This window comes from Cornus florida, unplaced genomic scaffold, assembly GCF_030987335.1.
Source record: "Cornus florida cultivar Cherokee Brave unplaced genomic scaffold, ASM3098733v1 CherokeeBrave_3.0.0_Hap2_Chr01, whole genome shotgun sequence".
In the NCBI taxonomy this organism is placed as follows: domain Eukaryota; kingdom Viridiplantae; phylum Streptophyta; class Magnoliopsida; order Cornales; family Cornaceae; genus Cornus; species Cornus florida.
In genome coordinates, this window is record NW_026775571.1 from 72,588,241 (window position 1) to 72,615,316 (window position 27,076).

The 27,076-nt window shown below is 35.5% G+C and overlaps 1 protein-coding gene across 3 annotated transcripts; it reads right to left on the bottom strand.

Moving 5' to 3' along the window:
- Positions 1-915: 915 nt before the first annotated feature.
- LOC132300403 (uncharacterized) lies at positions 916-19,546 on the bottom strand. Of its 3 annotated transcripts, XM_059797463.1 has the most exons (20): positions 19,273-19,546; positions 18,530-18,596; positions 17,366-17,538; positions 17,096-17,242; positions 16,925-17,015; positions 16,682-16,800; positions 15,637-15,827; positions 15,312-15,522; positions 11,848-12,079; positions 11,052-11,518; positions 9,021-9,111; positions 7,684-7,886; positions 7,140-7,499; positions 6,767-6,859; positions 6,468-6,686; positions 5,304-5,543; positions 3,604-3,813; positions 3,076-3,345; positions 2,748-2,951; positions 916-1,358 (listed from the first exon to the last, which is right to left on the bottom strand). In XM_059797463.1, exons 3-20 carry the CDS (start codon positions 17,501-17,503, stop codon positions 1,194-1,196), a joined length of 3,651 nt encoding a protein of 1,216 aa, XP_059653446.1. In that variant the 5' UTR covers positions 17,504-17,538; positions 18,530-18,596; positions 19,273-19,546; the 3' UTR covers positions 916-1,193. The 3 variants fall into 3 exon arrangements, with proteins under 3 accessions (XP_059653446.1, XP_059653440.1, XP_059653431.1); XM_059797457.1 differs by lacking the exon at positions 18,530-18,596; XM_059797448.1 differs by lacking the exon at positions 18,530-18,596 and having other exon boundaries at positions 17,366-17,534; positions 19,269-19,546.
- Positions 19,547-27,076: the final 7,530 nt, after the last annotated feature.

Sequence of the window (27,076 nt, forward strand, 5' to 3'; positions counted from 1 at the left end):
TTTTTTTGTTAAAGATCGTATCTTCTCGGATACTTTCCTGATCCATCTGTCCCTGAATTTTGAGGAGTGCAAATTTTTGGTACGGCAATGCAAGGGCAGGGGATTCAGCTGTGGGGAGGAATATGTTTGCAGTTAGAGACGATTGTCTTCAGCATCTTCACTTCAAGATTAATGATGGAAGAACACTCGGTTTGTTTTTAGACCCCGGGTTTCATGGCACCTCTCTTTTACAATCTTATGGCCTTAGAAGATTGTACAGTACAGCCCTCATCTTCCAAAAAATGCTGAGGCTATTACTTAATTAAAAAGGAAGCATGAGATTTTATAGAATGCTATTCCTTCATTGTTCAATCTTAGAAGAAGAGAGAGTTAGTCATTACACTAAGTCACATAACCGATGCCTCTTTAGCGCGCTTCGCACACGCTCTCGCCCTGGATGCCTCTTTAGCGCGCTTTGCACACACTCTCGCCCATATTTCCATTAGATTTTGCCGGACCCATTCTCACTCTCACTTTATGTGACTTAAATTTTACTATTTTCACGTTCCTGCTCCCGCTCCCGCATTATGTGACTTATTCCTTACATCTATTTGTCATAAGATTGTATGTAGGTTGGGTGAAGACTCAGTGGATCATCTTTTTTGGAGCCTTTCATCACGCTGTTTTTTCTTTCTTTCTTTGAGAATGTTTCGTTCGGCTTCTTGAAAGTTTATTCTCGAGTCTTTTTGGCGCTCTTTGTATTGTACCCTATTGCTGTGTTTTCTTGAATAAGACTACACATTCAGGAAGGAAAATAAAAAAAAAGACAAACAAAATGAATAGAAAGAAAATGAAAAAGAATGATTTGCCATTTGGACTAGAAATTGTTTTCTTTTTTACTTTAGTTTTTTCATTGAAAATGGTTTTTCTGAGAGGTTTCAATCACACACCAAAATCTTTATTGCTTCCAGTAAATCAAAATTGTGTCCAAATTTTTGGACAATATACTACACAATCTCATCGTATTTGAGTCTCTAATAATGCAAATATCTCACTGGTACATCCAAAGTATAAAAATACACGACGGTCATACTAACACGTGGGGGCTCCGATTGGAATAATATCTATAGAAATTTCTGCGGCATAACAAGCTCACACTTTGATCCATTACTACTAAAATGTGGCTGCCGCAGGTGATGGTCTGTATTACTTCCCTAGGCCCCCGAGTTTCTCCGAATTTTCTTATTCAGTTTGTCTTGCTGACGATATCTTTCCTGCCTTTCTTCTCTCTTGCGCTTTTTTGTAACCTGCTCTTCCTTTGCCTTCTCTGCTTCATGCAATTTCCTCTTCTCGCCTTCCTTGAGCTTACGTTTCTTAATCTGAAAGTGACAAACAGCAACTTAGCACTCGAAATTGATTTGCAATTTTGGATTGGTGGAAAGAGTCGATTAAAAACTATTCAACTGTAATGCACAACCCAAGAGAGAGAGATGTTGGGTTGGAAGTAGACACACATGTACTATTGAGCCAGCTCATGTTCATCAAGAATGGAAGTAGATACCCTAGCACTGCCGAGCCAGGTCAAGTTCAACAAAAATATAAAAATTTTGGATTTAAGTATCCGAGGGAGTTTAAGTCAAGATTGAGATCCAGACGATTTCAACCACTGAGTGTCAGCTCAGATCAATTCATTTGCTGCTTGTATTACGAAAGACAAAAAGTTGAATTTAAGCAGTGCCCTTATACACTAAATGGTGAACCCGCATATCAAATCAGTCCATCTAAACATGCTTAACTACAGCTGTACACAAGTATTTCAACAAGACCATTGAATCTAACAATATGCTATCTAGATCCTAAAGACAAAATAAAAACAGATCAATCAAACATTCAAACCACAGATCTATTCATGAAATCAGTGCCACCACCATCATCATTGCCTCATCCCGTATGAACAGGATCAGCGCCACATGGATTCTCAATTTCTAATCATTTCTATCCTATGCATAAAATCACCATATCCAGAAATAGATATTTTACCAGATCTTTCAGGAACCAACCAATATCTGGGGTATAAGCTTTGTTAATTTAGGATCCTAATACTAAGAACACAAATATCCACATATAAAGGTGTTTATATACGGGAAAGGATAAAAAAATTATTTACATTCCATTAAAGGGTGCTTTTGTATTTCAACCTGGTGGTACACTTCCATCGGTAATCAACGGCTAAAAAATGTAAATTTGAAACATACCCCCACCACATCATTCCCCCCACTCTCCCTAATGGGAAAATTGAAGACACTTTCAACTCTTCGGTGTGATTAATGAGTACAATAACTTAGCTGATCATCTGGTTTGAGCATAATTGGAATTAATAATAGATTTTGAGGCCTTCTTACAACTTGCACCACCTTCTTGTGGTTGCTGATGGAAAGGGGGTTTGCTTAAATTTTGAAGGTGCAATTTGGAGGTCAAAATCAAAGCCAAAAACAGACCAAGATCCTAAGCGGGGAAATAAGGGACTCATCAGTAGGGGCAATGCACCTATTGTGTCAAAACTCCCCTCTTTTGTTTGTGTGATCAGAGCTACCAATAATAGCAATAATTATACCAGTGCCTTCAGTGAATGGCTAAAACAAGCTATGGCTGAAAACTGGACTCCTAGGGTATTATACATATGTATATAAATTTCTATATAAAACCCAACTTTCAAAAGGTACATGTATGACAGCTTATTATGTTTCGTACGGAATGGAAAAACATACCTTCTCATTTCTAATCAACTGAAGGTGTTGAACAAGTGCATGGACCTTTCGCTCGTGAGGTTCCATGACTACAGCCCTTCGATCATCAAGAAGTGGCCGCCTATGACTGGGAATATCCTTGGGTTTTGAGGCAAAGGGGAGAGCTGCCTGCAGTGACTTCGGAATAACCAACGGGTTGAACTTCCTTACCTTTCTTTCAATTGGCTGTTAAATGAAGTAAAGAGGGAAACAAATAAAAAAGGATACCAAATCAGCGCCAAAGAAAAAAATAAAAATAAATAACTTTAGTGCTAATAAAAGCTCTAGCCTATTATGCCTCCTATATTACCTTGTAGAGTGAATCCTTGTTAACGGGAATGGGAAGATCGTGTTCCCTCCTCAATTCGGCTACGGTTTTCATTCCTTGCCAGGTCCGATCACGAGGTTGCAAGGCAGTTGTCAACGGGTTGAAGAAGTGAGGAACTTCAACTTGAGTCCATGCACGCAAGAAAACGATGTCACTCATCAGTATTCTATCCTCAAAGGTGCACCTAGCAATCCCTTCTTTAGGATGTCCTCCCTTCTTTTTTGGTTGGTTACCGATCTCCTCTTTTGCAGCCTGCCCAGATTAATGTCAGTGAAATGGATCAATTAAACCGTGATTCTTAAATTAAATATGAACCATTCATATTTCCAGTTATGACCACATTTCTTTTACGCTCACACAATCATTTATGGGCCTTATTCATTTTTATATAGAACAAGAATGTTTAATTGCAAAGTACAAACACAAGTAACAAGATACATGACAAGCAAATGCATCTAAACAGGATGTATTAGAAAGACAAAATATAGGTGGTATGGTCAAAAAACACACCTTCTTAACCTGCCCACGAATTCCACTGACTGTTCGAATGGCTGCACCTTCAAACCTGGCTATTTCAAGATCTGAAGTAAACATATCTTTGATAAGCGCCGTCTTCTTGAAGATCTTGCAGGGGTAACCAACTAGCTTGATTTTCTTCACTATTCGTGCTGCATGGTTAAATTCCAGTACAACTGCAGTCGCTGTTATCCTAAATGCTGCCTGGAAAACCAAGAAAAAAATTGCTCAGTGAGTGTACACATTCAAACACATGATGCAGAAAAATATAAATTCAAAACAAAAATAAATAACAAGAAGAAAAGTGGCGACTATACTTGACACACCCCAAAACTTAAAAACAAGAACACCTAGTCCTACATTTAAATCAGTGCATGACCTCAGTTCAACTTCCAAATTCATCCACCACAATATTAAATAAACCATGTCACCGACTAAAATATCATCAAATATAATCAAATTCTCAATAAACCAAAATAAATTAATAAAAATCTCGTCTCCATCACGTAGCTATCCTCACTACATAATCAATCATGCTAGATGCCTCTAAACTATCATATGCCTTCTCCACATGTCAATTCGATCTGTACTTGAAATGTTGGGAAAGAGGGGGGTGGGGGGTAAGCCCAGTAAAAACTATTCTAATTAATCGACAATAACCGCTAGATATAGCAGTTAAAATAATTAATTATTAGGTAAAGTGCAAAAAAAAAAAACCCTGTTATATACAAAATGTGCGAAAACCCCCTGATGGAAAAAAAACAAAAAATGAGTTTTCAAATTGAGAAAATAAGGACATGTTCTCAATTTAAAGATCGAAAAACCTAAAATGCCCTTAAGACAAAAATAAAAACAAAAAACAAAAACTCTCATTCTCACTTAAACATTGCAAGTGAGGAAACAGGTTCAGAACTTTTAGATTGACCTACTAAAAAAGAGAACTCTTCTCACTTAAAATAAAACTAAAACATTATTTGGGAAATTATGAGACATGAGTTCTCTTGCCACACATCCAATATAGTGTGATCATAACTCAACAGAACATCACATGTAAAAGCTAAATGACGATAAAATGTATAGATAAAATAATAAGAACAAATAATATAAAGTGAATTATTAAGTAGAAAGCGCATGACAATTAAAGAGGTTAAGGATAAGGGCCATACATTGAACTAAGTGCAATTCAAGTTCTTTAACATTTGCTGAAAAAAAAAATGTTATGGACAAAATTAATTATAATTAAAATCTGAATTGGACAGAATTATAATTTTTTAGGCTCTTCTAAATATTAAAATAAAATTCAATTTGACTATTTCCAAATTTTATAATAAATTATAATATTCAAGTTGGTGAGTTACAAAACAACCATAATTAACCAAGTATAGTTTCAGTCCTTAGAAAAAATCAACCCATGAGGAATTTGGCATCTTACTTCCCCTCTAAAAAAAGAAAAGAAAAGGAAAAGAAATAACTTCTTTAATTTGGTGAAGACCATTCTAATAAATAATAAAAAAGTAACTATAACAAACAAATTGATCTGTACTACCTGAAAGATTTTTTCCTCGATGATATTTTTTAAAAAATATGATTGGTAAGAGTCAAAAACTATTGAAATGAGAAGAGTTCCAACTAGTCCATTCTTAAAGAATGTATCAAGCACATAATTTGAGGAAATAAAGGAAGAAATATCAAACCTGATTGTTTGATAAACTTTGAACAGCGACTACTCCGGTGTTTGGAGGTGCAAGAGGTCCCCAAAACATGGCAAGACAATGCATGTGCTCTGGAGTATACTTGAGCATGCGATGGCGCCCATTTTGGTCCTCAATGGCATAAACAGGTGTAGTTTGGTAGCGCCTCCATCCAATAGAAACAATTATTGGATCTCTAGTCTTCAGAACTTTTTTGTGCCATCTATGCCGCTTCAACCGGACCTTGAAGGAAAGAAAACATGCCATAATGTTCAAGTGCTGGAGTTAAAAAGGTCATTTAAGAAAACTAATAATTACAAATATCAAACATTTTTAATGGAGCATATCTGTGTGTTACTTTTCAACCCATAATTAATGTGACCAAAGTATGATTTGCACTTCATAAGCGAACCGATGCCAAATCTAAATAACTAAACAAACTGACTTAGAATTTCGTGTTTATTATGTTAAGATGAAATGATCAGGAGTTGCATTACCAATATTCTAATTTTGGGTTTAGTTTTGCGTTGCTAAGTTTGAGGCAAATTAACAACTTTTCTCATATTTCATTCAAATGAATGCTTAATTGATAGTTTTCTTTCGTTTTTTTTGGTAATTTGATATTTTTCTAAATATCAAAGGACTAATATAGCATCTTTTACATAAAATAAAAAATTAAAAAAAAAAAAATGTCAGGAAATTGGTGTAGTTAAAAACAAAGGACTTTTAGCCACTTCTAGGTTTTTTAAGAAACAATATAAAGAAATTGAAGTTCTATGTATTTAAGATTTCTAAGCACAAATCATTTGCACCGAACTTGATATCTTTGAATAAACCATTGTCTTCTCTAATATAAAGAAACAGCCAAGTGTTTTGGTACACCTTCCATCACAATAATAAAGTCAGGACAACCATTTTTTAACAACCCATCCAATTTCTCTCATTATCATTGAATTTTGGATCAGTGACTCTAATTGTTAGGAAAGAATGCATCCACGAGAAATGAAAACAAGGAGGCAGCACAATTTAGAATGTGAACATACACAGTGGGACCTACTTTTTTTTTTTGATAAGTACAGTGGGACCTACTTAAAGAAGAAAAGCAGAACATTATATGCCACAGTAGTAATAAAATGCAAAAAAAACTGATGTGGAGAATTTTCTAACCTGCATATATCCAACACTTTCCTCCCCAAGTCCGATTCCTCCAACAAGAACAGGATGGCAGGGATCAAAATGGTCAACCATCTCAAAAGGAACATCATGAACCTCCAACCTTAGATAAGTCCCTGTTCTGTAGCCCTCTATATCTACCCGAGTGTCCTCATCAAGATCATTGAGTTCCGCAATATTAATTTGTTTCCGAAGTTCGATCTCCTCTTTTAACTACGAGAACCAGAATAAGCTGCTACTACTTTTTTCCAAAATGATAAACAAAACCATCCAGATATTGAAAGAAAAAATACCTTATCAAAAAATCCACTTTCATTAGCTTGAGTACGATGAAACTTGGAACCCTTTTTGTTATCAATATCCTCATCAGGTGATTCCGACCCATTATATGTATATCAGAATTAAGGATAAAAAGGGTGATTCAAATGTTTTTCCACAGATAAAAAGGAAGATATGACGAGACTAAAAGCAAAATAGTTTGCATGAAACCACAAAATAATATGCATGTCACGCATCGGATGATCAAATTTACTTAAAACACAACAATTTAACATTAATAGGTTTATGAACCAAAAATAAAACTCGGTCAGCTCTCTCTGCCGTACCCCAGTGAGAGAGAGAGAGACTATTAAAAAGAATGATGATAATATGTTTATTAAGTGAAGGATATTGTGCATCAAATTTCGCACGAAGAGCAAGCTTTTTTAGCCTCCGCTCTTCGACTGTTGAGTCATGATCCTTTTTGGGGATCACATCATCATCGCCGCCGCCACCCCGTTGGTGGCTGTCATACCTCTCACCTGTTTCTAAGTCTTCAAAATCACCAAAAGCATCATCATCATCATTACTGGAAGCTTCAGCCTCTTGACCTCTGCGTGCAGCCTTGGACCAATCCCCAGTTACAAAACGATCACGAATACTTTCAATAAACTTTTCGTTTTTGCAGTCTCTGACACTTGCATGATTTGTAAATTTAGAACAGTCCTCGGCATTGACATCATCCCCATCCATTCCATCTCTGGATTTCTGCAATAAATTAGACAAGGATAAGAATTAACAAAGCATAAGGTGTAAACATAAAAAGGATGAATTTTTATTGATAATCAAAAGGAATTTAAATTCTATTTTTTTAATTGTTAGGGGAAAAAAAAACTTCTCCTACTTGGAGAAAATAAGAAAACTTAAGAAATCAATTGCTTCAAGGACAAACCTTCTTTATCTCTCCTTTTGGCTTAAAGAATTCATCATCACTACTTTCTTCATCCCCACTACTACCCTGAACTTCATTGATAGAATTTGTAGAGACTGATCCAGATTTCCCATATACAAGTTGCATAAGATTAGTATTCTGTCTGGAAATAGTCCTTTCTACCAATGACTCCTTCCATTTTGAAGCATTTCCAATCTCATCCTCTGTAAAGGCAGTAAAAGGAGAAAGTATAATCAGTTTGGAATTTTCAAAACGAAATAAAAGCGATCAGATAAAGTGTCCCACCAAGACAAGATTTAAGTAGTCAGTTCGGAACATCAATTAATGCAATAATAAAGATTTTCATATGTTTTTGTTATCGATTTAGAAAGAACTTATGATAGGTACCTAGAGACTTAGTATGGAGGGTTTTAAAAACAAAAGAGTCATAAAGGGACATGTTGACGCAATAAAGGACATGTAGGACGGATGTGTGACAATAGTTAAGATGACCGTGGGAAAAACAAGTGAATTTCCAATTACATCAAGGGTCAGCGTGAAGCCCATATCTTCTTGCCTTATTTCTCGAGAAACACATACGGAATGGTATTCCATTTGGTATGTTATTTGTTACTAGTATTGTTTTAATTGATGAAACTAGAGGAGTAATGGCTAAATTGGAGATTCAGAGGAGGAACTTTAGAATTAAAAGGATTAAGACAAGTAAGAACAAAACTAAATATAGGAGTGTAACTTTAGTAAATCTAAAAATACAAATAGAAGTATAGTGAAGATTGAGGGGCAAGATGTACAAAAGGTGAATATTTCGGGTATTTAGACTCAATTATCCATAATGCGAGACAAATCGGAGATGATGTTAACTATAGAATACAGACAGGCTTGGTTAAATGGTAGAGGAACATCTAGCATTTTGTGTAATTGGTGTATTCCTTTAAGATTGAAAGGAAAATTTTACAAAACAACTATTAGACCAATTGTTCATTATTGGACAGAATTTTGGACAACAAAGAAACAACATATGCACATGCCATAAGGTGAGTTGGCCGAAATGCAAAAATGAGTCTATATACAATTTTGCAGCCATTTTTGTCTAAATAACACCAAAAATTAGAAGCCACTCCATCTCTCCTAACACCTTGCTTTAAGCATGATCAGAGGCAGTAAAGGTCATTCATCGGAAAAAGAAAAAAAGAATCAGCAAGAATAATTTGAACTTTCTTTATACCTATAACTGGCAAGTCATCTACACTACTTCATATATATGAACTGCTATTTTCCAACCAAAATATAATCTCCTTTACATACAAAAAAAATTCACAATGTACGAGAGAGTTTACCATCTTCGTCTTGATCCTCCCCATCCTCAACCGAAAAATCTGAATCAGAAGAAGATTTGTCATCAACATCATCACCATCTTCGTCTAAATCCTATTATCAAGTGAACAAAAAGAATGAGTACAGCAGAAACGTGGTAGTCCAAAATGCATAGTTTATAAATTGGGAAAAAAATAAATCTATAAACAGTTCAATTTAGTATGGTTTAGAGGGTAAACCATAAAAATAAAACAAAAAGTCCTGACGGTTCCCAAAAGATTGGAACTAAACCGAACCGATGGAACCATCTAATTTTCCAAACCAATAAGAACGGTTTGGATCAGCTTGGTTTCACAGCACACAAAAATTAACAACGTTAATCCTAAAATGAGTCTTAATCAACCAAATTTTATGCGCTCTTAAGCAAATTTGTAATATACCGACAAGAATTATAATACTATTCTATTAATATGTTTATGTTAATGATGTTAGAAATAGAAAAAATGATATAAGTTATATAACCTTAATTCAATGTGAAGCAAAGCTATGGCAAAAAATTTTACTAACCAATAAAACAAAAACAAATATCAATATGCATATGCAGGACTGCTTTGGTCTTTTCAACCTCGAAACCAAACCGATCCTAACATTTTCCACCAGTTTTGGTTACAAACTGAACCGCTAATCCATGGAATAGAACCAAACCACATGGTTCGGATTGGTTTGAATTGAATCCACGGTTTGAACAAATTTGTGGGCACCCTATCAAAGTTTCACTAGTATAAAAAATAAGATTGAGACCATGGTAGTGCAAAGCCTTAATAAACATAAAATTTTCAATCTAAAATTTACATTTTATACCCCACAAAGGGTTAGTATATATATATATATATATATATTTGTGTATATGTATGTATGTGTGTGTTCTGTCCAATTCCACACCTGAATCCCAAATTGAGTAGCTTGTATATGTGTGTGTGTGTGCAGTAACATTGTAACGTATGCTAAGTTGAGGAGAGAATTATGTTCAACCAATTTGAAGTCTTTCTTCTCAAAATAGTAAGAAATGGATATTGCAAAATGATTTGGAAGAGGGACTTCTTCTAATTGCCATTTTTGGTGTTTTGGGTTCTTTGTTGCCCCTAACCATTATATGCATGTTTACCTTTTAGGGAAAATTCGCTCCAATTCCCCTTCTCATTATACACAAATACCTTCATCGATAAAAGTGAGACGCTACCATACACCAAAACCAAAAACGAAACCAGATCAGAAAGGTTTTTTTTTTTTTTTTGATAAGTAAGATTTCATTAAAAAGGGTGGTTCACAGTTTCCTCTGTCCTCTTGCACATGCAACACCAATTAACCACGATCTGGCTTTTCTTCCTGAGATTGTCGAGAGTGAGAATGCTTCCATGAGCAGCACACCACTCAAAAAAGCCACCTTCAAGGGGGCTTTCAACCTCCAAATTGCCTTCCATGGGAAAGAGTGACCTGGAATTTCCACAAGACTACACACCCACAGAATCTCATCCATCCCATCCCCACCCACTCCACAAACAACCCACCTGGAACCATCTGGTTGTAGAGCAAAGCTAAAACTGCACATCCCAAGTCACCCTCCTGCATTCTAGACTACTGAAGTCCCGAGAAATCTATAATTACAATCCCACCAAAAGTGATTTATAATTACATGCACAATATCATGTAAAATGAATATCAAATTTTGACTGCTATTTAGTATCGCAATAAATCTGATTGGTCGGTGAGTAAAATCAAGAGTAGTGGAACTAAAAGATGCACAAATACCACAAATATTATTAAAATAAAATAAAATAGAACCCCTAATGTTTCAAAATCACACTCGTGTTCTTTAATAGTGCATGTCAGCATTCATGTTCACATAAATTAAAAAGAACTGGCTAGAGAAAACTAGGAAACAGTTCTTTGCACTGAATCCACACCCTTTCAAGTTTCAACTGAAAAAAGGATAAACAAAAATAAAAATAAAATAATAATAATAAATAAATAACGGAGAGTTGCGTCCACATTACCTCCAAATCATCATGATCAATGACATTTTCGAAGATAGCTTTTCTCCTCATCCTTCCGTCATGAAGCTCAAGATGTTCCTTTACGTTTTTTTCAGAAGGATGCCGCTGGGTTGATGCACTGCCATTTTCTTCATCAGAAGCATTATCAGCAGGTTTTACTGTTAGATTCTTAGGATGAGTGTCATCTTCATCTGAAGATTCTAAACCATCTAGATCCTTATCCTCACTTTCTTCATCAGACCCATCCGTTTTATATTCTTCCTCAGATTGATAGTGCTTTACAGGCTCTACACCATCAATCTGATTACCAAAATCATAACCACCCTTCTCAGCATTTGAATCTTCGGATAAGTTGTTAGGCTTCTTGCTGAAAAGGGTGATAAAACTTTTTTCTAATTTCTCATCAATAGAATATTTGGTGTTCTGGAGCGATTTCACTAAAACCTCCCCTACGTCACGGTCTTTTCCTGGAATAGACGATGCAACCACATTAGTAGAAACAAGATGAAAGCCATTAAAAGAAGTTGAATGCCATGAGATATTAACAATTTGTCACATTCAGTATTCAAATCAGTATTATCAATCAGAAAATAATGAAATATAGCTGAATATAATAGATGAAATAAGTAATATTTCTAATAAATAAGAATAATAAGAACAATTTACTTTCCGGAAAAAAAGAACAATTTTAAGAGAGATGCTACAAGAGTACAAGTTGATATATAAGCCCAATCATAGATTCTTTATTCACAAAATAAGATGCAATAAATATATATAATGAGTTTGAAATATTTACTCGTCTTTCCATCATTGTCATCAACTTTAGAAAACTGCACGAAATGGTCATTTATGTTTATGTAGACAGCGTCCTTGTCATACAACAGGTCACCAAGTCCAGACATAGGCGCATAAAATAGCCTCTCCTTGTCCCGCAGTCCTTTCTTTTTGGCAGCCGAAGGTAAAGGGCAAGGATCTGCTAAGCTTGTAATGCCAGCTGAACTGTAATCACCCACGCCAGCAATATGCACCTGGTAGAAACTGCACTCTTAGATCACACCCGTGGGACATAACCAATAAAGGCACATAACAGAGCAAACATAGTTTCAAGAAGTCTCAAACATGAAAGAGAGGAATTGCCTCAACAATAAGCCATCAGTACAAGTTACTTCAGCTACTTTAAAATAAAGCAGACCCAAAAGGAAAAACAAAATGATAAAAATAAAATAATTTTACTATTTTTTTTTTTTTCCTGAATATAATTTTACTATTTAAATTAAACTGGAACCAGTTACAACAATGAAAACAAGCCATATACAGTAGTTATCAGTGCAATATGTTTATTTGACATTTCTTTAAATAAATAAAACAAAGAAATTAGGATACAGTTAAGGAAGAAGATAGTGCACAGGTTAAAAGCCTAGTTCTACAAAATTTGGAAACTGAAGTTACAGGGAATAAAAAATGAAGAAACAACACAACTCCACAAGAAGAAAAGAACAAAACACCACCAACAAATGTCAGGATGGATAAAAATGCCCACAAAGCAATTGTCATGTAAATGCCCCACTTTCAACTAACATATCATCAGCCTGATTGGCTTCCGTAGGAACCCAACTATCTGCCCAAATTGCAAAAACAAATCCATCATGTCTCCCACTAAACTTACATACCAACAAGGCCAAAGATTTTGTCTATTCCACAGCCCACCACAAATTAGTGTCACCTTCAATGCAAGAATGACAAAACCCTCATTCCAAAACATTTTGGAGAAAATGAGAAGCTTTTTGTTTTCTGAAAACTTTTTAAAGAAGAAGAAGAAATCAAGGAAATCCTTAATATTTTGTAAATATATTCAAATTACTTATGACACCCATTAAAGCAATGTTCAATCAAACAAATCAAGTAGAGTTCATTTCTCAGAGGACCATTGCTGGGGTGACCTTCCTTCAAAAGAAAGTTTTTATTCAAGTTCTAGAAACTGAAAGGGTCACAAATTGCAAATTGTGTTAGTCCAATCAAATTACACTAGATTCTGGAATTTAATTTCCCTCAGAACTTCAAAGAGTTGGAAACCAATCAGCCTTCTTGTCTACTCTATTGTTTAGATGATGTCTTCCTATCTCCCTCCATTGATGATTGTTAGTAGAGCGCGTGGAATAGTGGAAACTTCTAATAAATCTTACTTTCAGTTCTTTTTTACTCCAACCTTCTTCCTAACTCCAATTAGCATAATTAGGAAAACCAAAAATCATAGTTGGGTGGAATATGTTTGCCGATTCAGTCTTCATTCAGCATATTATAATGTGTCAATCTTTTAAGGGAATTGCTAACTGCCTAACTCAAACCATCACAAGAACCATAAAGTTCATAGAAATGCATAAGAAATTAACAATACTTGTAACGACCCACTCCACCACATGGTATGATATTCTCCGTTTTGGGCTGAACCCGCACGGTTTTGCTCTTAGGCTTTACCCCAAAAGGCCTCATACCAATTGGAGTGACACACCTACATATAAGTACTTCGCCTTTCCCTTTCCCTTTCCCAAGCGATGTGGGATTGTGCACCCGTCGCTCGCCAGTGTGGTAGCCTGTCAGTGTCTCGCACCCGCCCACGGCACACCCGCCCACAGGGTCATCACAATCCACCCCCCTTGGAGGCCTGACGTCCCCGTCGGCACACTTCCGGCTAGGTCAGGATCTGATACCATTTGTAACGACCAACTCCACCACATGGTATGATATTGTCCGCTTTGGGCCTAAACCCGCACGGTTTTGCTCTTGGGCTTTACCCCAAAAGACCTCATACCAATTAGAGTGACACACCTACATATAAGCACTTCACCTTTCCCCTTCCCAGGCGATGTGGGATTGTGCACCCGTACCTCGCCAATATGGTAGCCTGTCAGTGTCTCGCACCCCGCCCACGGCACATCTGCCCACAGGGTTATCACAATCCACCCCCTTTGGAGGCCCGACGTCCCTGTCAGCACACTTCCGACTGGGTCAGGCTCTGATATCATTTGTAACGACCGACTTCACCACATGGCATGACATTGTCCTCTTTGAGCCTGAGCCCGCACGGTTTTGCTCTTGGGCTTTATCCCAAAAGGCCTCATGCCAATTGGAGTGACACACCTATATATAAGCACTTCACCTTTCCCTTTCCCAGGCGATGTAGGATTGTGTACCCGTATCTCGCCTGTGTGGTAGCCCGTCAGTGTCTCGCACCCGCCAACGGCATACCCGCCATAGGGTCATCACAATACTCGTCCATCAATATAATATCACCCATCTGATAAACTTGCATAGTTCAAAACTGAAGGAGCAGATGATTAAAAGTTGAAAATGAAAAGAAAACAGTTACATGATCAATGGAAGGTTTCCCAAAGTAAAGCCATTAGGTTGTTATTAAGTAAAAACCATTTCTATCTCTCTATGATAGCACACTCCCAAATTATTTTAAAAAAAAAAAAAAAAAACAATTTTTATTGTTAGTGGAGGAGATGGTATGGATCGGGTAGCTCCTGCCCTACCGATGCATCCATTAAAAAGAAAGGGATCAACATGATAACTTCCTTAGGTTACCTTCTACCAGTACCCAACCAGCTTGTTATGGAGTTCTGATGGGATTTACTGTATTAGTGATGTAATTGTTGCACCCATTGGTAGAGTGAACCCTGGCATTGAATTAAATCCTTTAAAATGTGTGTGTGTGTGGAGAGAGAGAGAAAGGGGGGGGGGGGGGGGGGGGGGGGGGGGGGGGTGTTTGTTCTCATTATATGATGTGCTCTACACATCAGACATGTATCATTTATCGGGTGAAAGAAAAGAAAACCCTACTTTGTATATAATTAACATGATTTCCAAATGGTTAAAAGATTGCCTACATCACCCTTTAGTATACTACCATATCTCAAAAAAGAAAAGGAAACAGCAATACAAGTAGAACACTAAAAAGAATAATTCTTAGGCCCTTCCTAAACCCTCATTTAGCTTGATCCTTCTGTTTTCTGGGTTAAAAATGATTTGTTCACAACAATAGTTACAAAACAACTGGAAGCTGAGAAAAATTCTTTAAACAAACATTCAAAAGGTTACCAAAAATGAGATATAAAGAGAACGTGGAATACCATTCACAATCAACCCTCCAACTGAGGATCAAGGACCTCATCCTTTCCTCCAGAATATTTTTACCATTCTCACCAACTTAGAAATTCAGAAAGGAGTACTAAAATTTGAAGGGTTAGATATACGTGCCTTAGATCCTTTTTTTAAATTACAGCCACGCAGATACCCGTAGAAAGTGACATTTCTATCACACTTATTATTCATATGCACCCTTTCTGGAGGTGTAACATCTTCAAATCGATCTACCAAGATGTAAGGATGAGAAGCTCGCCAAGACAAAGGATGAAATTTCATAACAGAGATGAACCTTGCAAGATTGTGAACCTCACGTTTAGGATACCTGTTCATTTAGAAAATGGATGATAAATTTAATAAGATTCCTGTCAAGATATTAGTCGAATTCAAAAACACATACCAGCAGACATACAAAGCAAAAACAATGTCAGATACTTACTTCCCATGAATAAGACCTGATAAATAGAATAGTTTTGCTCCATCATATATTTCAGTCCAGAATCGATGTTTGAGCCTCTGCTTTGTTTTTCTAAGTTTCTTTACATCCTTAAACTTATCCAAGTGTGTAAGAACTCCCATGATCTTTGGGAATCCATGAACTTGCAATATATTAAGAAACTCGAAGGTTTCCTGCAAAAGAAGAAGGCCCCATTACACGAGGGAGGGAGGGAGGGAGGGAGAAATTCCACACATATTATAAGACCCCAAAAAAATGACTTAGAAAGCCAAACAGAATGTGGGTAACACAAATTAGTAAATCTCTAGAAAGCAGAACCATGAGTGTGCAATGATGGAAAAAAAAAAATTAAAGACATTCATGATTGAGACAATGGCAGTTGATGCACGAGCAGTTGGCTACATAAAACCTATAGACCTTGAATTATAACTATCAGGAATATTAATAATTTACCAACGACTAGAAATTTAAAAACCATGTGGACTTGTGCGTAATTTTACAATGCAACAAATTCAATTGTTACTGATGGCTCAAAACACTTTTTCCTTAGGCAGATAAGAAATAGTAAAAGATTTTAAATAAATCATATAGGTCCCAAAATGAAGGCCATTACCCAGTATTCGCCCTCATGAGTCAAGACTATTAAGAAAGATGAATTGGATACAGGTCTAACATTTGACATTATCATCTTAAAAAATATATATACATATAAAAAATATATATATATATATATATATGTATATATATAGATAGATATATTCCCAACCTGGTTTGCAACTTTCCATTAATCGAACGTACTAAAAGGGTGAACTATTTACGATCTAGCATTTAAAAATATTTGCAAAACTTGAACCTGCTTTTCATGCACGATAACCCACTCATTCACCATTATACTGATAAATCATACTCGCAATAATCTAAATATCCATAGATACTCTTGTTTTCTAGAATCTAAATGCACCTACAAGATATTTTTAATGGTAAAATGAATGCTGAAAATCAATTATAAATAACAATAGAACCTCACCATTTCAAAACCATAACTACCATCAATGAGAAGCAATGCTAAATCAGCAAACTTTGCAGCATCAATCATGCCATTGATATCATTTGGGCACTCTACAAATTGTAGCCGCCTTTGCTTACCTAACAAAAAATTGATCAAGCATTTACGTCTCAGCAAATGCAACTCCAAACAAACAACATGAACAGGAAATTATATCAGTCTGATAGTGCTTAAAGCTAATTGGAAAGGAATTGCATATTAAACCTGACACAATAGTAATAGGGCCTCGAACTTCTGTTAGATTATGCTTAGTGTAATGCTTCACAAGGGTCTTTATGAGAAGAGACTTCCCAACCTAAAGTGCAGCAACAAATTTGGTTTAGCCTTGTCATTGGTAATTAGGCTACCGACCTTAAAGACCACAATGACAATTACCTTGGGAGGCCCATGTACTAAAACAACATATGGAGCAGGTTCTCCTGTGGAGCGATCGATAGTAGGGACATGAAGCCTACGCTGCTCTTTCTCTGTAGAACGTGATTGTAAACGCTTGGCTTTCACAGTTGAACTAAAAGCAAATGCCTGCCATACAATACACAGATTACTAGGAAATAATACAAAACATACATAGAGTACGAATAATGAAAATGTGATGATTGGGCCAGCAACAATGATGCCAAAGAACGGCAAATATAAAAAAAGAACCTTGGGGTTGTGCTTTTTCTCATCCGAAACGCCACGCTTCTTCTTGTCAGATTTTGCCTTTTTGTTAGCAGAAGGACCAGATTGACGAAATCTGTGGGACTTCTGAGACAGTTCTTTCATACCACTATCTATGGCCATTGAAGTAACTTATAAGCATACCCAGGATACACTACCTGCAAAATATATTGATTGACAAAAGAAAATGTAAGACAAGAAGCTGGTTAAAAAGTACACAGAGAGAAAGCACACAACTGAATACCCCAAATTGTGAAAACCCCATAATTTCATAGAAATATAATATAGATATCTGTATAGGGACTAATAGCCAATTAATTGGTGTTCAGGCGTGATCTTTAAAGCTTGTGAAAACTCAATTGAGCCATTTAGATCTAAATGGAAGAGGCAAGGACATACCGCGTCTATCAAGTACTCCAAACTCACAGCTATTCACTATTCCTGTTTCTACTAATTTTCCCCAACATTACACTAATGCCACTTTTGGTACATGGCACTGAATGGAGAAAGGAACGTAAAGGTAATGCTGCAAGAATCAGAATGGAATGATCACTCCTCTTATATTGTTTGGTTGTAGACACGGAATGATCACTCACATTCAGTGTTTGATTAGACCAGTTTGACTAGAATGAGTTTAAATTTGATTTATCCAAATTACACCAGCCTACAATAAATAAATTAATTAAATTATCAGGATGGCATGTATATTTATATCATCTTGAGATAAAAATAAACTGGATTTTAGGGCGTTCAAGAATTAATACTTCCTCTCTCCCTCTCTTCATCTTGACCATGGTAAAAATTCAATAATCACACCTAATGAGGGGTTCAAATGGATAAAATTAAAATGAGAGAGGATTTGTGTAACAAATTCTAAGGATACCCCTGCTTCACTGACCATTTCAAAGTCAGCGAAACAATAGCATGTGCTTCTCATAAAACCTGATCCCAACATCAGTGATGAAGGGATCAATTACAGCTATTCACTATTCCTGGTTTTTTTTTTTTTTTAAACTTGGACGTCTAAAAATAAAATATAAATAAATAAAAAAAATTGGCAAGAAAAGATGATAACATAGCTCAATGATTGATATATATATATATATATATATATATATATTAAAGTAAAAGTTTATATAAAAGATATACCTTTTTGTTATGGTTGGAGTAGAAATTTTCCGCAACCTTCGTGTAGGCAGATGGTGAATGAGAGTTACTAATAAATTAGTAAGAAGTTGAATTAGAACGGGGTTCATATTATATGTAAATTCAATAGAAAGGAGTTCATATTGTATGTAAATTCTTTAATAAAAATGATTTTAAAATTTTAAATTTTTTGAAAATGTATGAAAATAGGAAAACTGCCTTACAAGTTTATAATAGTATAGATATAGATATATACATGCAGCCGTGTTATATATATATATATATATATAAGTTGCTTACACTGAGTTAAAAATTATTCCGTGACAAAGGGATCCATTAGAACCAAACTGGATCACAAACAACTGAAAATTGAACCCAAGAACCTTCCAAATCCGAAAACCACAACCTATATAATACACACATGCACAAAGCACATATAAACATGAACTGACACCTTCAAACTCAAATAAATCATCACCGAATCCATATAATACATGATTAATTATCAAAAAGAATTCCAAAATCACAAAAACCAGTAACTTGTATATACACCTATACATAAGCATACTGCATCAAACATAATATATCATTATACATGTATTGCAAAATCCAAAATTTAACTTCAAGCCAATTTCCAACACAAATAAGCTTCAAATCACGCAAAATTAGCAATAATGTATCGGGAAAAATCCAAAAAATTCAAGAAAAACTGAAACAGGATAAAAGAAGTTTTTTTACATACTAACCTTGCTAATGGAAGCTTTAATCCACTCGAGTAAGTTTGAAATAGTGTTTGCTTCGAGCCTTGGCTTAGAATCGACTCAAAATCGCCTTAGAAAGAATTTAGGGGTTTGTGTTGAAGTGATCGAGTATAAGAAGTCCTCCAAATTGATCGCAGACGAGAAGCCCTTCGACGTCGTCGTCGTCGCCGACTCGCCGTCGTCTATCTGCTGGTTGATGAGCCCTCTGTTGGTGTGTATACTGGTTTGGGACAGAACAGGTAATGAGCGGGTAAGGGTTTTAGATTTTAGAGTGATAAAAAGACATAATTGTTGTAGTAAGCAATAAATGAACGTGGAATGGACCCAAGCAAAGCCCACCAATTGTTTTGGGCCACACGATAGAAGCCCACATGTTCAGAACGATGTAACTGGGGGGAAGTTAGGGCTGATATGAGATGTAGTTAATATGGGCTTGTAAGTTGTGCTTAGACTTTTTTTATTTATTTGGTCTTTATTCTATTTTATTTTAAAATGGTTGATTAGATTGGGTTTGGATGGGCTAAAGGGGTTTTGTTGTACATATTTCTTGGTCTAAAGTTATGAATAGTGGGCCAACTTCTTTAAGGTACAAGGCACGGATGTGTGTGTGTATATATATATATATATATATATATATATATGCACATATAGAAAGGAGAGAGGTGTTTTTGGAAAGGGGATAGGTGGGTTTGTTCCCCGTTTGGATAAAATCAGGACTATATATATCTATATATAATCACGAGCTTTGTTCACAAATATGTTCATGAACTAATGAATCTGAGTTCAGGATTATTTGAGATTAACATTTATTAAATAAATGAACGTGAATTGGACTATTATCGAGTCGAATCATTTGTCAAACTTTAATTTAGTTAGTGTCGTAATTGAGGTCAAGATTGAAAAAAAAAACACCTTATATATACACACATGCACATGACAAGGAATGCTTACTCGTATATGTAGATGGAGGATTGGATGGCCAACATGAATGATAATGTTGAACCAAAAACATTAGACCTTATATATACACACATGCACATGACAAGGAATGCTTACTCGTAAATGTAGATGGAGGATTGGATGGCCAACATGAATGATAATGTTGAACCAAAAACATTAAACAATATGGCCACGATGTGACCAATAGTTTGTGCTTTTACTCATAAATTTTAATTTTGTCATCATATGCCGAGGATGTCTCACCCATTTGTGTATTAACAGACATCCAAGTGTATATACACACATAAAAGATAGAGATTGTAATTGGATGGATTGGATTGAGAATCCAAGCAAGTTTTAAAAATAAATAAATAAATTGGGTATATGAATATATATGTTGGTGTAATATTAATTAATTATTCCTTGTCCTTGTTCAACAAATTATTGATTAATCAAATTATTATAGTATTGGTTTTCAACATCAGAATTCGAAATAAGAAAATTGTGTTCCATGGCACCACATATTGTAAAGAAATCTATAGTTGATCACAAAAGGGAGAGACTAAAATTTTTAGTCTGTTTTTGGGTATATGGCTAAGGATACATTTATTATCAAAATAAGGAGATTACATGATACTGATCTTGCATTTAATTTGCAAATTGTGAAAAGACAAATCTACCCTTATTTTTAAAATTCATTTTAAACTAAAATATTAACAAATTAAAAAGACAATATTGCCCTCAATAGTTTCTCTCTCTAAAATGTGTGCGCATAATATATATATGTACATACAAATAGGCCCGGTGGCCTTGCAGCAACGACGGCAACGGAACTGCTCCAAAGATGATGAAGACCAGCAACGATTCCGACTAGGTTTTATCTGAAATGATCATTCCCACAAACAAACCCAAATCGACATCAACACCGTCAAAATTGCAGTCGATGGGGCCACTACCACCATCCCCAACCCCCACAGTCGGCAACCAAATTTCCCTGTTTCTCAACCACAAACAACCACCGGCCACTACCAAACCTAGAGGTTGTGATTGAACGACATCTCTTCTCCAACGCCATCGCCACCTCGGACCTCTGGTATCAGATCCCCGACGATGATGCCTTCACCTTCTTCTCTCTTTGCGACGACTATTGGTGATGGGTTGGGATCATGTGGGCAGCGGCGGCGATGGCTGATGTTTGTGTGTGTGAGCGGCGGCGGCGGAGGCGGCGATGGCTGATGTTTGTGTGGGTTGCGGCGGCGGATGTCTGTGTATGTATATATATGTCTGCGTCACTGCGTGTAATGTGTGTGTGTGTGTATATATATATATATATGTCTCGTATCGGTCTGGAATTGAATGAATAAATGGATTCAATTCAAAAAAGGAGTTAACTGACTTGCCGGATTTGACTCTTTGACTTATGGCTCATGGAATTGAAAATGGTGTGAGATGATAGATTGAAGCTAGAGCTAGCGAGAAGATTGCCTCAAAAACGAAGTTTCTTCGAGCAATTTCTGTTGACCATCTCATCCACTTAAGAAGTGCAGCCCAAACAATCCCTTCACTTATTTAAGTCAAGCCCGTATCCAGACCTTTCTTAGGAATATGGATGAGCAATCTTGTTTAATATGATTAGGTTCGCGGTTCAAGCATGTAATAGAATCAGGAGATCAGAAGTGGAATCAGCAGCACAACAAAGAAAATAATGGCACAGAAAATGCGTCTGTGTATCTGAATTTATAACTTTTTAAGGGTATTTTAGTCTTTTAATTTAATTCTTTAAGCTACAAGATTGGTTTGACAAATTCAAAGGTTATTAAGTCATTTTACATGGTTTCAGAACTATTTAACTAACGGTTGGATTGTTAATGAAAAACGGAGTAAAAATTTGTAACGTGAGTGATAATTATTGAGTGATAGTTATTTTTGAAAAATATTTGACAGTGATATTTGACCAAATCTAAAGGTGTCAGTGAAATTAACCATTAATTCTATAATCTATATTTATAAAAAAGTCTACAATACTTCGGCCGGATACGGTACCCGAATGCCTATTAACCATTAAATCATCGATTAGGTGTGTCCCACTAGGGCCACTACCATATTCAACAAGTGGAATCTTGAGTAATCCATTATTGTAGACTTTCTCCTATATATATATATATATATATATATTATTAATTAATAATATACTAAAAGTGTAAAAAATTCTCATTAAAGCACATAAATAAAATTAACTACTAATAAAAAGAATAAATTCTCTTCGACACCATGCCACATATGATTCATGAGTGATCTTTCTCTGTATCGTTACACACATAAATAAGCATATTTTATACTACTTATAAGAAGTGTGTATATTATTTTATTATTTCTATACATTCTCAGCAATTTTGAGTAACACAATATTTCTTAGAAGGTAAAAACAAAGAGTTAATAGGAGCATATGGGAAACTAGAATGCATTAGTCCCACGTTTGAGTACATTAATGAGTTTTTTTTTTCTTTTTTCTTTTACCAAGAATGTATTAAAATTAGGCATTCAAACCATTTTAATTGCCTTCAATGGTAGAAAAAGTAAATAAATAAATAAAAATTGGGCAACCGTAACCACAATGCATTATTCCAATGGTAGTGTACATTAATTCCAAAAAAAGCAAAATCAATATTTTTTTTTTTTTTTTTTTTGACAATGAGTTATTTTTCTCTTTTATTAAGAATGTATTAAAATTAGGCATTCAAAGCATTTTAAGCCCTTCAATAGTAGAATAAGAAAAGTTTCAAAATTCACAAATTGATTTTAACAGTTTCCACAATGCATATTAATCCCACGTCTGAGTACTATAATATTTTTTATTTTATTTTTTGGCAATGAGTTTTTTTTCTTTCCCTTTATTAAAAGTATTAAAATTAGGCATTCAAACCATTTAATTGTCGCTCAAGATAGAAAAATCACTTTATTATTTATTTATTTATTTTTACCTCATGGCACACTAAACTTTTAACAATGCACTTAGCAATGTCTCCTTTTGTACAAATATGAATTTTTTTTTTTCTATTTTTTTTTCCCTTCCTAACACTGTTTAATTTATTTGCATTTTTGCTTTGCCAAAAGGTTTTGGAGGTATCCATTGACGAAATTTCCACAGCTAGTTTCTTATGATTTTCTACAACAAATACCTAGGAAGCTTTAAGAAAAGGGCTAATTGCAAAAATTTCCCTCAACTATCACTCAGTTACAAGAAACTTCCCTTATGAATATTTTAACAAAAAACTCCCCTAAGTATCATGAGGGAGTCATTTTAACTGACTTCCTTTTAAGTGATTGTGTGAGAAATTTTTTGGGACCAAATTACCCCTTAATAGAATATTCTTTAAAAAAATTATTTATTTTTCTCTTTCTCTTCATTTTCTCTCTCTCTCAAGCAAGCCTTCTCAAAATTTAGATAATTTATAATCAACCTTTTTGAAAGTTTGGTGCTGTTTAAAGGACTTAGATAACATTTTTTTTTTTTTTTAACCTGGCAAAAGAACAGCCAAAGCGGCACTTACACATGCAAGGAATACACATACAAAACACTACAACAAAGAACCACAAACACAATCAAAACAAAGCTAACCCCAAGACAAACCCAATACTAAGCTAGGTCACTACAGCAGTCATGATAACAACCTAAAGCTTAAAAGGTGTGTGGAGTTATTGAGTTAGAAGTGACAGAATAACCTAAAAGTCAGCCGGATGCGACTGACATGGTTGGAAATAAAGTGGCCACTTAACCCAAAAGAGCATCTAATAGTTAGATCAAAAGAGGAAGCGTAAGTGATACTCTTAACTACCCCAGCCACACAAACCATAAGGATATTGAAAAACCCCACATGGATAATCGTACCAAAGAGCAAATACAATGTCACCGCGAAACACATATCTCAAAGACGCATGTGCCCTTGGCCCACGAACAGCCAAAATAAGGCTTCCAAAGAAAGCTTCCAACACGTCAGCCATGACATCACACCCACCCCCAATCGACAAAGTGAACACCGACCATATGAGCCGACAAACCAATGGTTCCAAAGCCATGGACAAAGATCCACAGTATCCGTGAAATCCTAGAGAGGGAACAAAACGATCATCGGCATTCCCCAAAGGCAACACCATAGCCACCCCAAAGAAAAGACACAAGACCCATGTTCCAGATGCAAAATCCACTTTTGTGGCAAGCTCCGATGAATCCCCCCTAATTAGATCCGGCACTAAAAGAAAGCATGATCGCTGATCGAATCCCAAAATATAAACTAGATCGCTGATCGAATCCCAAAATATAAACTAGCCAAAGCTTAGGGACAACCAGAAAATTAACACTTCAAACCAAAAAACCACCAAAGCAAAGCAGCCTAAAGTTTCCACAGACAAAGAGATACAAAGGGGCATAAATAGATAGAAGAAGGAAAGGAATAGTGCACCACTAGATCCGCCAAAGATAAAGAATTTACCAAAAACTAATCGGAATCTGGAATAGCCACAAAGGAAAGACATGACTTTAAAATAGGATCCAAATCCCCGACACAAACACAGAAAAAAAAAGAGGAGGGCCAGAAACAACGAAGCCCTAAACCACTCAACAAACACCAAAGAAAAGAACTCTGAAATACAGAGCACTCTAAACAATAGAGATCCCTACACCGAGAGGAAAGCTAAATAATAAATATTGAAGGGGCGGGCTTGACTTAGATAAATGAAAAAGCCCCAAAATTGTACAAAATTCACACTGCACATACATATTGATTATTGAATACGATAGGCCTTGTCGCTATGTCTACAACTTGAAGCACCAACAATTTTCACGGAAACAAGAACATTGTAGCTCTAAACTAGCAATACAAGATAGATTGGATAAAAAGATAATGCATTCAAGAAAGTTCGAATTGGGTTTGGAGCTTTCTCTCTCTGGAGGTGTTCTGAATGGAGACTTGTTTGACTTCTACGTACGTGGATGTCTCCATGGCCACTAAAATCACAATACTATTTTCTACCAAAACAATCAGTGACGGAGATTCGCCGGAAGCGGAAGAGATTGATGGAATCACGACGTCCGCCACAAAACCCCATTTTACCCTTTTTATTCCTATTTTACCCCTACTGCTCCCCATTTCCTATTCCCTCTCTCTCCCCCTCTGCATAAAACCCTAACAAATAACCAAAATTACCACCGCCGCTGCCCCCTCCGCCGCTGATGCCGCCGTCATTGCCACCAAAGATGCCAAAAATAACCCTCTTAAGTTTGTCGTCTTCCTATCCACCCATCCCCTCTCCCTCTCTCTAAAATTTTCTCTCTAAGCCCAAACCCAGCCGATTATAATCAAATAACCAAGTTTTCTCTCTTTTTTGTCCATTTTTTTTTTTTTTCAAAAGAAATAGAACAAATTGTAGATATGAAGGAAGCTAATTGTAGTGACTTAGATGATTCATTTGCTTTGATGGTAACTCCCGAGAAAGACCAATTTTCCTTTCTTTATGAATTTGGGTGTGATTATAATCTTTCTTTATTATAGTGATAGAAAAGATCATATTCATGCTTGAAATTAAAATTTTCCATCTGAAAATTGTAACTGGTAATGGTTTCCTTGAAAACTGATGCATTCGTTCCGTAAGAATCGTAAGATATCCATTGATATAGTTTAACCTTGTAGATTTTTCATGCTAAAATTTGAAAAAAAATTCTTGGTTATATGAGTTTATGTTCTGTTTAGCACTTTATATTGAAGGTGCTTAGCATAATTTGAGTTCAATATCTGTAGGGCCTATGGTGAATGCTCTTGGAGCTATTGCTTTGGGAGCACCTGTCGGCACTTAGTATGTGAAATCAGGGATTTGTTGATGTATATATATCTGTTGCCATAATATGGAAAACTGAATTCACAGCTGGGGTTGAAAGAAATCAAAGAAAGAAACATCTCAGATTGAAATCAAAGCAAGAAATAGACATGATCATTGCCAAAAATTACGATCAAAGAAATAAACATATATGTGCATGACGCAGTTTCTTTAGATAATAAAAAGGTAAAATGGTCATTTTACATAGTTGATATATTTAGTTTATTGTACTTAAATGAGGGTATTATCGTCATTTTAAGTCGGACTATTTGCACCAAATCAATAGTATAGAAGTGTTTTACACTACACATAGACTATTTTGCACTATATCCAAATTATTATAACTTAGGTTCAATTTTACTTTCCATAACTTTAAAATTGTGTGAAAATATAGTTTTATTCCTAATTTTTTAATACTATTTATTCCAAAATATCAATTAACTAAAATAACAATTTTATCCTCGTTTATTACTCCCACTTACCACACACTCGTTTATAATTTGTTTAGTTAAAACTTACATAGGTAATTTGGTAAACAAAAAAACTAAATAAATCATTAAAATATCATACGAATTCGAAATAAAAATAGGTTCTCCCCATTATGGGAGCATCACACCGTGTTTGATAGACAAAGAAAGAGAAGTTATTTAATATTTTACGAGTAAGAATCCTTCACTTTATTAATTTCAATTGCTGATGGATAGAACCACCTTTTACATATTGGAAGGAATTTAGCAAGGGTGGTGGTACTGGCAGATACAAGTATCAACCAATTTGCACTCTCCATAAGCTTGGCTTCCCCTTTTTTTCTGGCACGCCCTCTCACACTCGTCCTCATCGCACAAATCAGTTTTCAAAGGAATTTGCTCCTCGCAACCATCCACCATCATCACTTCATCACCTGCATCCATGAATTAATATGATATAAAACTCTCTCTCTCTCTCTCTATATATATATATAAGAGTGAAGATAGAAAAT

Excerpts from the sequence above, each read along its gene's own strand:
- LOC132300403 (XM_059797457.1), bottom strand. The coding sequence starts at position 17,503 with ATGGCCATAGATAGTGGTATGAAAGAACTGTCTCAGAAGTCCCACAGA. Across the intron at positions 11,519-11,847 it reads TGACAATGATGGAAAGACGA|GAAAAGACCGTGACGTAGGG; the intron begins GTAAATATTTCA and ends CGTCTATTCCAG. Across the intron at positions 2,952-3,075 it reads ACAAGGATTCACTCTACAAG|CCAATTGAAAGAAAGGTAAG; the intron begins GTAATATAGGAG and ends TTCATTTAACAG.